Source organism: Colletotrichum fructicola (assembly GCF_000319635.2).
Source record: "Colletotrichum fructicola Nara gc5 chromosome Unknown KSG_Nara_v1_contig08, whole genome shotgun sequence".
NCBI lineage: Eukaryota > Fungi > Ascomycota > Sordariomycetes > Glomerellales > Glomerellaceae > Colletotrichum > Colletotrichum fructicola.
In genome coordinates, this window is record NW_027094058.1 from 2,646,927 (window position 1) to 2,659,488 (window position 12,562).

A 12,562-nucleotide genomic window follows, 5' to 3' on the forward strand; every position below is an offset into this window, starting at 1 on the left:
AATCGAAAACTCTCCGATCAATGGATAAATAATTCAACTTAAGCGATGAATAACAGGTTGATGTCTGGCGCATTTCTGCAAATTTCGTGGCATGCATTATGGCGAACACAAGTTCAACTCGGTTGTTGTATTTGATGTTTCTAGCCACCGCGGGTCTAGCTCCCAGGTTTCACCGTTCGGACTTGCGCCTGAGGACAGCAAGCTTGCCCATCCCGTATCTCAATGTCATAATATAAAAATTACGGACGGATATAGTGAGCCTACGAGTTATAGAGACTCGTAGCGCGGTAGTCGTTTATGTGCCTTCTTTCCTGGGAAAGTTCCTCGCAAACCTATGGTGGCACGACAATAATCGACAGATGGCTGCAGTTTGGTACATGCCGAGAAGTCGGGAGGGATCCCCCCAACCAGGCAGAAGAAAATTGGTGTTGATGTCGGCATCCCAACATCTTCCCGTAGATGCTGCAGATACAATCAAATAGGCGTGGGTGGGAATTTCAGTAGCCGGGCAAATTCGGCACGTCCAGGAACGTTCGGGGGCCGAGTCAGTCTATCCCATTCCCAAATCCACATGGATCTGGCTGTGGAGAACGAACATGTGAGGAGAAATGTTGGAGCTGTGCCGATAAGATATACGAATAGCCTTGAGCGATGGGCTAGCTTCGTTGTCGGGACGCGTCTGGAGGCGCATGTGCCGTGCTGTGTCTTTTAACGGCACCGGCAGAGAAACGCAGAGCTAAAACGACGGATTTACGGGTACATTCAGATTTAACTGCATAAATCAAGGTGTGACTGCGGCTTTTGCTCTTCTCCCGCTTTGTCCATCTTCTTGTCCCTGCCCTCTTCATGATGCCGCCTAGTTGGCCGAAGTGTGGTGGGACCGGCCGGCTTTCCGCAACGACGACGCTGTGCGGACTACCGCATATTCTGTCCCGAAAGGAAGGATCCTTTGACGTCCAACACCCGCCCCGCCTTCTCTGCGCGCTTTCTCAAGAGGTGTCTGGAAGGCCGAAGCGGGACTCCTTGCACCAGTCAGCGGAAGCAACGGGCTAGCGTCAGTTGTTGCTGAAATACTGAGCTGAGGCAGAGAAGGTTGTCTCTCGGATTAGATGGCCATCGGTAACTTGTACGTTGCCAGATACGTTGTCCAATGACTACAAGTAGATTGTGCAAGGAACTAAAAGGGGGCGAGCGAGCTGGGTTGTTACTGGGAAACTCGGAGACGGGAATGGCTAGTCAGGAAGACGTTTTGCTTTAGCTGGCATAGGATGTCGGGTGCTTGTGTCGACCATGTCCGAGATACTCGGAGTTGCAGGTCTCGTTCGCAAATTACCTTAGATAATGCGGGCGCCTCAAGACACCCATGTCTTTTCGCACGTTTAGTGAAGCACTCCTCTTCCTGCATGGACGGCCGGCAAGCCGATCCTTCAAAGCCAGGGTCCATCCAACAAGGAAAGCACTGGAGAAGCACGGCACGGGGTCCAGACATGGCTTCTGCTGTGGCTATGGTGGCGGTTTGCAGCCATTCATGAGTTGTGGCCGTCATGAACTTCTGGGTCCGCTTGATGTGGCTGTGTTGCAGACATGCTGAGTACTATGTGCTTGACTATGTCTGCGGTCTTGAGGTGCTGCTGAGAACAGAACCGAACGAGCACATTCGCAATTCGTGACAGAGGGCATCAGTTGATCACATCAGGGACGAAACGGTTTTAGGTAATTTAAGTGCGATGAACGGAGTCGGGCGGGTGCTGGAGTCGGGTAAGAAAGGAAAGTGAAAAGAAGGACAAAATAATAATAATAATTGATGCAGTGTGCCAGGCCAGGGTCCCATAGCCGCGGTTACCCTCCCTTCTCCTCTTCTTCCCACCAAGTATTTTCGGCCATGTCGAGTGTCGAGTGGAGGATGGACGAATAGATGGCGCGGTAAATGGATTTATGGATGACGGGATCCGAGGCTGGTCAGGGTATGCCGCTTTAGGGTGGACACAAATCCAGCCCTCAGCCCTGAGATGTTGTTGGCGTGTGGCGGCCGAGGGGATTTGGATTTGTTCAACGGGCTTCTGGATCTGCATTTCCTCCGAAGAAGGTACGTATTTTCGAACCAGGTTCCGACCCGTCACTTGACTGGGGTATCATCTACACAACCAGTCGGGGGCTGCAGCAATGCATATGAAGTCGGTACAATTTGGCATGGTATGAAGCAAAAATGAGGGCGAACTCTTCTCAGGCATCACGATCCCGAAACGAAGAGATGTGCTTTTCATCTTCCGTTGGCGTCCGGCGGTCGGGATTAGGCCGACAACAAGATCATGATGAGTAGATAGATGCCCCATGACGCCAACAGGAACCGAGGGGGAGGACAGCCAGCAACGTATCCGTAAGGTAGGTAAGGCAAGACAGGGCCCGTTTTTATTTTTGTCGAAACCCCATCTGCCCGCTCGGTTGGCGCATTGCGTTGCGATGCGGTGCGGTGCGGTGCGGTGCTTTGCATCTGTAAGTCTGGTAGCACTTGCATCGCATCTCCATACGGCACACGAGCGAATAGGCCGCGAGCTAGGGGCCACACAAACGGGACAGATGAGGAGAGGGAAAAGCCTTGGGAGACAAGCCATCGCGACTTATATCGCGCATCCCCACCACGGCCGCCGCGAAGCCAGAGGAAACTTTGTGGACTCATGCAGAAGAAGGTCACAGCCGTCCGTCGGAGGATGGGCAGGATGCAGAGAGAGGTACGAGACTGAGCAAATAGCGACGGGCAACAGTAGGTAGGGAATTGCAGAAATATTTCACCAACTTCCCTCCAGCGCAGCGAGGGTTAGGTAGGAGAGAGGGAGGAGGGGCGATAGCAGGGCAGCCTGAGGCGTACCTTAAGTACAGGGCATACCTTACCTACTTACCTTACCCGACCATGTACCTAGGTAGGTATGCACCCCAAATGCGCCCCCAAGGGCGGCGCACCTTACCTACCTACCTACCTACCTAGGTAGGCACCTGAGAGGAGGTAGTATGCAGGTAAACCTCAGCGCTGGCCTGGACCTCCGTGTGCCCGGGCAGTCACCCTCAGAGGCTTCCGCCCGCCGGAGTGACTGAGGTTAGGTACCTCAGGTGGTAGGTAGGTGTGGTCCCCGGGCAGGTAAGGTAGGTTCCATTTCCTCCGGCCTTCCAGGTTCCCTGATGACCTGACCTGAGTCCGTCTGTTTGTCCAGGAATTCAATACGGTGAATTAATTACATTGCCTGACCTGACCATGCTCTTCCACACTCCCGACTTCCCCGTGGGCGTGTAGAACCAGGGAAAAATCTATTTCTCCGCTCCCAGGTCGGTATTAGGTCCCTTCCCGCCCAAGCCAGGCTGATACTACAGGCCAGTCACTCAGTCAGTCAGTCATTTCTGTCCGTCTGTCACGGTCAAAAAGTCCAAGTCGCTGTCACTGTTGGCACCGTTCACTACCCTCTGTGTTCCCCTCCCACCTCCCCGCTAAAAATAAAAATAAAAAAATAAAACAAAAAAAAGTCAGGTCGACAAGCTGCCTCCACCTTTACCTCAAGTGCCAACCTGGTAGGTAGTGGCTTTCCCGAGAAGAAAAAAAATTCATTCACAAAAAAAAAAACTCGGGCCTCAGATTTTATTCTTGTAACCTTTTCCTCCCCCTTCCACAGACAGGCGCACAAAATCTCCCCTCCCTCTCCTCCACAAACTTACCACTCTCGGTATTTTTCGTGGTCTCTTGTTCCCTTGGACCTGCTGCGCTGTCCTTCTGTCCGCTGCATATCCTACCTACCTACCCATCTGCGTACACAACTGACAGCGAGAGAACCCCTCAGTCCGACAAGCCCTCCTCCAATCGAAGCTTTGAGTTTACCCGTTCTTCGCAGCCAATTTTTCTTCGATCGCGGCAACCCGAGGACGACTTGCTTTCTTCCCCTTGAGCCCACCCACCAAATTCCGTTGACTTCTACCCAACAGTCTCTTACTCGGTACGATTACCACCGCTTGTTCACGACCCCTCCATACCTTTCTCCAACCCCCGCGCCTTCGCACTGAGTACAGTTTCGTCTGCCTGGCTCTGTCGGAGGCTCGTTTCCTGCCCTCCCCGCACCCACTCTCTCTTGTCGGCAGCATCTTTCGCCTTGCCTGGATCAGAAAAAGCACCTTGTCCTAACAAACTCTCTCGCCAACAGTAAATCGCGACCTGTTCACGACGTCAATCGACACCATTATCTCCGCTAACGACAACTCGGTCTGTCGTTCGACACCCTTTCTTCAGACTACACGGGGAGGTTGGTTCGCCTTCTCTGGTCTGTCTCCGCTCGAGGAGTTGCTGGTAGACCTCGGTTCACCAACGCATAAGCCATTCAGAGGCTATCTTTCTGGGGCCTGGCAGGATTCGATCTATAGATCATCTGTCCTGGTCCGATATACCCCCAACAGTCTTCCAAGGCATGCCCATTTCTGAGCCAGCCTTACCACGAGACACAATGGCTGCTCAATTTTCTTACGCTCAAGCCGCCAAGGGTCAGCCTTCGGCCACCCAGAGCACCGAGAACGTCAAGGACTCAGCAAACGGCGAACAACCCAACGCTGAGCCCAACGCCGTCAAGACCGCCAACGCTGACGAAGAGACGTCGAGAAATACGACCCTCAAGGCCCAGCTGGCCGCTAAGCAGGACTCTACCTCCGCACCAGCCGAGGTTAACAACACCACATCTACCGCGGCCTCCGTCGCCGATTCGCGACGTGACGACGAGGATGCCGCCACCGAGAGCTCGACCCGTCGAAGTGACAAGAGCGTCAGGTCAGCAAGTGCATCCACTCGCGTGACCGACGAAGCCGAGCCGAAGAAGGGCTCTAGGAAGCCAAGAAAGGGCAAGGCTGGTAAAGAGTCGAGCGAAGAGTCCAAGAAGGACAAGGCCGCAGAGCAAGAGAAGGAACTGCCCAAGGTCGAGTTGGTTGAGGCGCCGCTTCCTTCGGTCAACATCTGGACACAAAGGAAAGAGACCCAAGCCGCGAAGACCACCATCACCCTGCCCGCCCAACCCGCTCCCTCTCGATCAGACTCTGCTGCTGCGCCCACTGCCGACACTTGGCCCAATAGCCAGGAGTCTAAGAAGAAGAGCAAGATCACTGAGAGCTCTGACGCTACAAACGGTGCCGTCAACGGCACCAAGGCTCAGCGCAAGGTTGACGACGCTACTGCTAGGAGAACCGGCGCTCGTGGCTCCAGGCTGATCGAGAGGGATAACCGAGTCACCGAACTTCCTCCGCCTGTCAACGACGTTACCTCGTGGCCCACACCGGAGACGGCCGTTAAGGAGGCCGTCAAGGAAGAGAAGCGCAAGCCCGCCGAGAAAGCGGAGCGCCCAGAGGCTGAAGATGAGTCCGGTTCCAAGGGACGGTCCAAGGACAAGTGGGAGCGCATCGATTTCGTGCCTAGTGTGCAGTTTTCCACTCCTATTCCCTCGACAAGAGGTTCTCGCGGAGGAAGAGGCGGTGCTCGTGGTGGCCGCGATACCACCTCTAGAGGAGGCCACGGTGCTGCTGGCGCCGCCGCCGACAAGTCCGCGACAGCCCCCTCCAAAACCGGAGGTGAAGCCCGAGAGCGTGCCAGAGATGGTAACGCCCCTGCCAGAACCAACTCACAGCCTCCTGCTGCCGCGAAGCGAGCTTCCATGGACGTTACCAAGGAGCAGCGCAAGGCTTCCACGCCTGCTTCCGGCGAGCGTACTAAGGACTTACAGTCGAATGCAACAAACGTAAGTCCAAATTCCATGGTGTTCGACCGGTAAAACTTTTGCCATGTACTAATTACGAACCAGGAACAGGCAGGACCTGTCCGAGGCGAGGGTCGCGGCGACAGAGGCCGCGGTAACTTCCGTGGCCGTGGCGGACATCCAGGCAACGTTCCCATGCACGCTCAACAGTCTTCATATATGAGCAACGGCAACTCTTTCAGCTCTCAGGGGCCTCCCCGCCAGTATGCTAGCCCCCCTCTGCACCAGGGTAACAACTTTGCTCCATCCTATGGCGGTTCTCAGTCTCGAGGAGGTCGTGGCGGCCGCGGCCAATCTAACGGTTCAGGACCTTTCCGTGGAGTTGGCGGCTCCAACGCCAACCGCGCTCGCCAAGTTCAGGCCAACATGGGTCAGCCTTCCTGGGACTACCAAACCATGCCTACTCCGCAGTCGGCTTTTGGATGGTATGAACACCTCAGACACGTTGCCATTCCTCAACTTGAGTATTATTTCTCCCTGGAGAATCTTCTCAAGGACGATTTCCTGCGCAAGCACATGGACGGCCAGGGTTTTGTCCCGTTTGACCTCGTGCTTGGCTTTGGGAGAGTACGCGAGATGGGTGCGCATCCGGACGCGCTCCGCATGATTGCCTGCGAGTGCGCACAGCTGGACTACGTTATCGGAGACGACCACGTTGAGCGTGTCCGTTCTCGCACACACTGGCAAAAGTTCGTCTACCCAGCCCTGGACCAGCGTGTGGAAGCTGCGCGCAACGCGGGACCTCAATACTTTTACTACCGCTCCTTTCACTCTGCCCAATACACCCCAGGCATGATGGGTGACTACCCCGTCACCTCCCCCACCGGATACACAAACGGTGTTGAAAACGGATACATGCCTTATCCCACCGATGCTGCAGCCGCCGGCCACCCCAATGGTCAGCTCTCAGCTCATGTTCCTGAATTTCAACCCAGCGGCTCGGCTGAGGGCTCGGCCTCTGCTGATGCTGAGACAAAGGGTCAGCCCAATATGAATGGCACCGCCGAGACTCAAGGCAGCGCCACATTGACCAACGGAAACCACGCACAGCCTGCCGAAGTCCTTCAGTCCTAGTTGGAAGAAGAGGTCGATGAGGCTCGTGGTAGTGATGCGAGGGACGGCAGCAGCACAAGCAGCAGCAGCACTCTTCCTAGCCCATCACAGCGCGCGCATTTGGTGATGCGCTCAATGGAATCTATCAACGACATCCCGTATCCTGAGTTTCGCACACGCACACTGTGCAAGAGGCGGGACGCCTTGCCCGGCGTCGGTGCAGGCGTTCTTGCTGAAGATATCCCTAGCAATACCTCCGACACCGCTTGCGGCGTTCCCGGTGGTAACGATATGATATCCCTTTACCGGTTCTGGTCTCATTTCTTGGCTCGGCATTTTGATTTGGAGATGTTTGAGGAGTTTCGGGCTTGTGCAATGGCGGACGCAACGGGAGACACGGTCAGCACAACTGGCCTCAAAAATTTGATTGCTTACTACGAAACAATTCTCTTGGGAAATGAGAAAAGCAACTGGCCCCTGGACGATGTCGAATCTCGTTATGAAGAAGCAAGAAAGCTCGTTGCCGGGATTGGCAAGCCTTAAGAGGCGAGTTGGGTCAGAGACACAAGGCAGAGATGTTTGATGAATTACGCAGTCGGGGAATCTTCTCTATCAATACCTGCTACACACGACGGGATTGAGATCATCCGCCACGAGATCGTGGTATACTGTCCATTCCCGAGTATCGTTGAGTCCATAACGTTTCTTGGTAGCAGGTTTGAGCCTGTCCGATCTTGGTGTCTCTGATGACAGACGGTTGGAAAAGTTGGTTGTCTTCTTACGATCGGGAAATTTGCGGAAAGGCTCCCTGCAGGATGCTTGGCGACAAGCTCGCGAGGGCTTAGTTCAGAAATAATGAGAGGGCGGAATAATTCAGGTGGGCAAGAAGCAATACCTTGCGTTAGGATATGGCCATCCTCGCCATACATTCCTGACGGAAACACACTATGATGAGACTCTCTTCTCCGGCGTACTGGGCATGGGCTCGACACAACGGACGTCAGCGGCCTGCTTTCATTTCTCGGTTTCTTTTGCCTCAAGGAGGACACTTGTCTCCCCTCGCCTATTGCCGATAGACGAAGAAAAAAGTTTCTTTTTACTGCACATAGCTTCTGCATGATTTTGGGAAATCAAGGGACATGAATTGCATTCGAGCGGTCAAAGAGGGATTGGAGGTAGTGGTTCAGGTTCTAGATTTTTCTCTCTCCCTCTCCTCATCTCTCTCTTCTCGCTCATCAGCATCGCACGGGAACGAAGGTAACAACTCCAGAAGCTGTAGAGAGGTGGCCTTTATGTACGAATAGCGCAAAACTGGGGGGAAAAAAAAAAGGAAGAAAAAAAAGAATAAATCTGGAGTGTTCGGCGTTTACGCGAGTTGATTAGTTGCTCAAAGCTCCTCGATATTTCGGCGTGTTCAAAACTTCACAGCGACTCGTGTCTGGGACCGCCATTTACTCTCGGTCGTGTTCTAGGACGGACTACTGTACATTCATTTCCGTGATTGCTGACTGGGCCACACAGAGCCCCTCAAAGCCCCCCAAGTCGAGATGGATGACGAAAGAGTAGTAGAAGAAATTACTGGGAAGGTCCAGTTGGTATGCATCAGGAGCATTTTGTTTCCGTCGTCAGATCATATTACTCATTACTGAATGTCATACAAGAAGACAGCCTAGAGACTGCCATCGGCCCTCATCTTTCGAAGATGCCAAAGAAGTCAAATGAGACGAAGAATTATGTACCGAAACTCCAAGCCCTTTTGTTTCCTACATGCCGTCTCCCATTCATTGTTCATGCGTTCTCATGCTCGGTGGTTTAGCGTTGTTGACTTAGAGGGCCATTAGAGGGCCATAACAAGACCGATGACAGCAACCACACCGGCAAGACCGTTGGCCATGGCGGTCGGGGCAGCATTGGATGGCGCATCAGTGCCGGAGGCGGTTCCGGAGGCAGTGCCGGAAGCCGCAGTCTCGGTGCCGGTGCCGGTGCCGCTGGCCGACTCGGTCTCAGAGGCGGAAGCGGAGCCAGTGGCAGTCGTCTCTGTGACGGTCTCGGTGCTTTGAGGTGGTGTTAGTGGGAGGCGATGACTGTGACGGGCGTGGAAGGACAAGAACTTACGCGGTAGTGGCCGCGGACCCGGTGGCGGTGCCGTTGGAGCCAATGATGGTGGAAGTGTAGGAGTTGCCCGCAGAGTCGGTGCCGGTGACGACACTGACGCTGGGAGTAGGCACGACGTCGGTGGTAATGGTGGTTTGGCTGGGGGTGACGGTGGTGGTCGCGACGATGGTGCTTCCATTCTCGTCGGTCGTGGTAATTGCGATCACAGTCGGGCGAGGAACTGTGACAGTGACCGTTGGCCTCAGCGAGTCGATAGCGGTCTCGAGGGCCTTTTGAGGAGTCAGTCAGTGTTCACATGATCTAGGGAGGGGTGGGGATGCTTGAGAGAGAAAGAGTTGCGCCGTTTGAGGAGCAGCACTACTCGACATACCTGGTACTGGCTGCTGTAAGCCGTTGGGACAACGCTGGCGAACCAGGAGGGTGCCTCAGTGGCTTTGAGAGCCGAGTAGATGACATCCTTGACGTCGGCGGTGACGCCGGCAGCGCTCGCAGCTGAGCCGACGGCCGAAGTCAGGGCCTCCCACTCGGGTTGGGGGATGTACTGGGAGATGAGGGCGTCGGCGGCGGAATTGAAGGCGGCAAGGTCGGACCTAGACACGCCGTGTTAGATGCCGTAGGTACATACGTGCGGGCTTCCGCTCGGGGAGGTTCCCGAGCGAAGTGGGGACGGGACGGGACGGGAAGGGAAGGGGGCAAGGTGACTTACTCGGGGTCCCGAGGACGGAGGCCGGCGGCGGCAGCGAGGTTGGCAGCAAAGCCCAGGGACAGGATAGCGGTCTTCATTTTGCTGGTAGTAGGGTTGTTCTTTTCCGGGGTATCACGGGGTTTTCTTTGATGGTGGAAAGGACGGCACGAAACGACCGGTCGAGAAAGGGTATCACTGGCTGTAGCAAACACGACTGTGTGAAGAGAGAATCAAAAGGAAAGGGATCACAGGATCAGCCGGCCAGGCCCATTGTTTAAATACCAAATAGCAGAAAACCTGGTGATGCGGTCAAGCACAGAAATGACGCCGTACGCGGTGAAGCTGGGCCGGGTACGACCAGGCCAGAACGAATTGGGACGCATTGGCATGGCGACAGTGGTTTGTGGAAGCGAGTTGTGAGTTGCGCGTCGGGTTCTGTGAGGGGACAAGGTGGGAAAAATCTTGGTGAGGGCCCCGGTCTGCCTTGGAAAGCGGAGGTTGGGTCGAGATGCTGCCCTTGCAGTTGCAGGTCTTGCAGCTAGCCAGCTCAGCTCAGCCCGGGACCCATTGAGCAGCACCAGCATCATCATGAGCATCAGCTCCAACTTGGCCAATCACCAGCAGCGGTATCGCCAGAGCAGCATGCGCGCAGAAGCTGCGGGAGCACAATGGGATCGGAGAAATAAAAAGCAAGGCAGCAGACCAGCTTGCTGGAGTGACGTTGATGTATCGATTTCGCCTTTTGCTTGCGTGTGCCACTGTGTCCGGTCGAATCATGTCGCCATTGGCTGCATTGCACAGCGTCCATGATTGCATCCAACGGAAACACGGGTGATGGCATTGTGGTGTTGGATCACTTGAGGGCGGGAGAGGGCAGGGGGGATGATTGGCGCCAGGTTACGTGTTTGCCGGCCAAGATCGTGAAATGGGTTGACGGGGTTTGGGAGGCTGGGAGGCATGAATAAGGGCGGTGGAGGGATGCGGTTGACGGGTGAAGCCCAGTGACTACAATACGGTATTGGTATTGCCTTGAGATACCTGCTTGGTGGCCGACGTACATTCGGCACCTTAGGTAGTGTAGCCAGGCGGTCCCACCATGGGTCGCATCATAGGTGCACCACGCTCATTGGCTGGCACCGTTTGTAGCGAGGGGATCAATCTGACAAAGGACCTTGTTTTCTTGAGAGGTACGGATACCTCGACACCTCGACAACCGACTCCTTGACTCCTCACCCGCGACCGTTTCCTCCCTCGGGCCTCCATGCACCTGTCCCATCAGCAATTCCTCCAGGCTCAGCCACACCACTTATACTAGTAATGATGGCAATGTGCAATGTGAGCCACACTGAGGTTGTCGGTCAGTCAGTCAGATGACCATACCAACCGCCACGAGCGAGGTGTGCGCCACGGTGCGATTCCAATGAGCCTCGAAAAGGACCGTGAACGAACGGAGGCCATTACGTCACTGAGTTGAGGCAGGCTTCCCCGCCACCCCTCAACGGTGTCCCGTCCAGTTTTCGCACATGTACGTATCTTGAGGCAGCTGAATGGGAAGGCCCTTTACCTTTAGTTGGATGACTTCGGAGTACTCTAGCTGTGCTTCCATTCCTGCTCGGCGCCCACGTTGCTTGCAATCTATCTGGGGCCCTGTACGGAGTATTTACAGATCATTCATTACCGCGCAATCACCAGCAGACATGTTGTGTCAAAGGGAAACAGATGTCCTAGCCGGCATGTCAACAGACAAGTGAGTGCCAGCAACGGGCACTCCGAATTGCCCATGTCAAGCCCACCGGGGCGGAGCTGTCGAAGACTCACCCGACTGAGTGTGATGCTGTTCAGCGTCCCGTCAGATTGGATTGGCAGATGGCCTTCTGTTGAGGTCTCAGCAAGGTACCTAAGGTAGCCTCTCTGCCGGCGCTCGGCCCATTTGTTAGGCTCATTCGCGGGACGGCGGCGACACCTGAGTGGCTGGAGAGCCTCCCATTATGATATCATCTTCCACCGACGGGACTCACTGGTCACATGGAAGCCACCGTTCTGCGCAGGTCGTGCAAGAAGGTGGAGGGCGCTGCGTGTCCCAGCTGCACCGCCAGGAATACTGGGGGGCCTCCTACTCTACTGCGGACAACCTAAGGCAAGGCCAGCGGCATGAGCAAAACCATGTGCGCGCAGAGACGTTTGCTGCAGGTTTGGGCCTCCAGAGTCTGTCTGTCTTCTTTGACCGTCCATCACCTCCACTTGCTCGCAACCAAGACTCGGTAAATCACGCATCGCCTTCGCCTGGCGCCGACGTCCTTCGGCCTGTCGCATGGAACACCCGTCTTCGCAGCCACTTAGATGGGCACTAAGCCAGCGTCGTTGCACACGAGGTAGGCAGCCTGGCTGGCGTCCCGCTTGATACCCAAGCAGTCAATCAGGGCATGGGGCCAACACCGGCATGAATGAAAATAACCAGAAAAAAAAAAACTAAGCACCACGGGAAAAAAGCACACTATTTTCGGTCTCGGGGCCATCCATTTTGCCTGGCTTGGCCCAACAAGTGTTGAAATCAAATGACTCTGCAAATAGACTGCCTGGCTGCTTCGTTTAGATGGGCGGCCGTATTCCCTCCCTCAGCGACGAGCCGGTATCCAACCATGCTCCAGCTGTGCTGCACTGACCTGGCTGTCTGGATCCCGCACACTCCGTCCAGTGCCTGCTGCAAGTTGCAATGCTGAGTCGTCAAGCACTTGCATCCATGTCCAAAGGTGGTCACCCACAGTGTCCCAACCCTGCCCGTCCTGCCCTGCCATGCCCTGCCCTGCCCGGTCTGCGTGTTTCTGGCTGGCTGCTCTGCCTGAACTGTTCAGCATTCCACGCCTGATTTGCCTTTCCTTCCCGTCCTGCTGGACCCTTGCCTCCCCACCCACTTCCACCACTTCCACCTCTTCCAGCC

General features: G+C 55.2%; 3 protein-coding genes across 3 annotated transcripts; 2 read left to right on the plus strand and 1 right to left on the minus strand.

The window, feature by feature from the left end:
• Nucleotides 1-2,908: 2,908 nt before the first annotated feature.
• Nucleotides 2,909-4,230, plus strand: CGGC5_v013797 (uncharacterized protein; the record flags this gene model as incomplete). Its single annotated transcript, XM_066152987.1, has 5 exons — nucleotides 2,909-2,918; nucleotides 3,293-3,318; nucleotides 3,369-3,375; nucleotides 3,815-3,977; nucleotides 4,182-4,230. The coding sequence occupies 5 exons, from the start codon at nucleotides 2,909-2,911 to the stop codon at nucleotides 4,228-4,230; spliced, it is 255 nt and encodes an 84-aa protein (XP_066007798.1).
• Nucleotides 4,231-4,478: 248 nt separating this feature from the next.
• CGGC5_v013798 (putative HTH La-type RNA-binding protein) lies at nucleotides 4,479-6,845 on the plus strand (the record flags this gene model as incomplete). Its single annotated transcript, XM_032023349.1, has 2 exons — nucleotides 4,479-5,753; nucleotides 5,823-6,845. 2 exons carry the CDS (start codon nucleotides 4,479-4,481, stop codon nucleotides 6,843-6,845), a joined length of 2,298 nt encoding a protein of 765 aa, XP_031879841.1.
• Nucleotides 6,846-8,661: 1,816 nt separating this feature from the next.
• On the minus strand, nucleotides 8,662-9,722 carry CGGC5_v013799 (uncharacterized protein; the record flags this gene model as incomplete). Its single annotated transcript, XM_032023347.1, has 4 exons — nucleotides 8,662-8,878; nucleotides 8,940-9,208; nucleotides 9,310-9,529; nucleotides 9,646-9,722. The coding sequence occupies 4 exons, from the start codon at nucleotides 9,720-9,722 to the stop codon at nucleotides 8,662-8,664; spliced, it is 783 nt and encodes a 260-aa protein (XP_031879842.1).
• Between the last annotated feature and the right edge of the window lie 2,840 nt (nucleotides 9,723-12,562).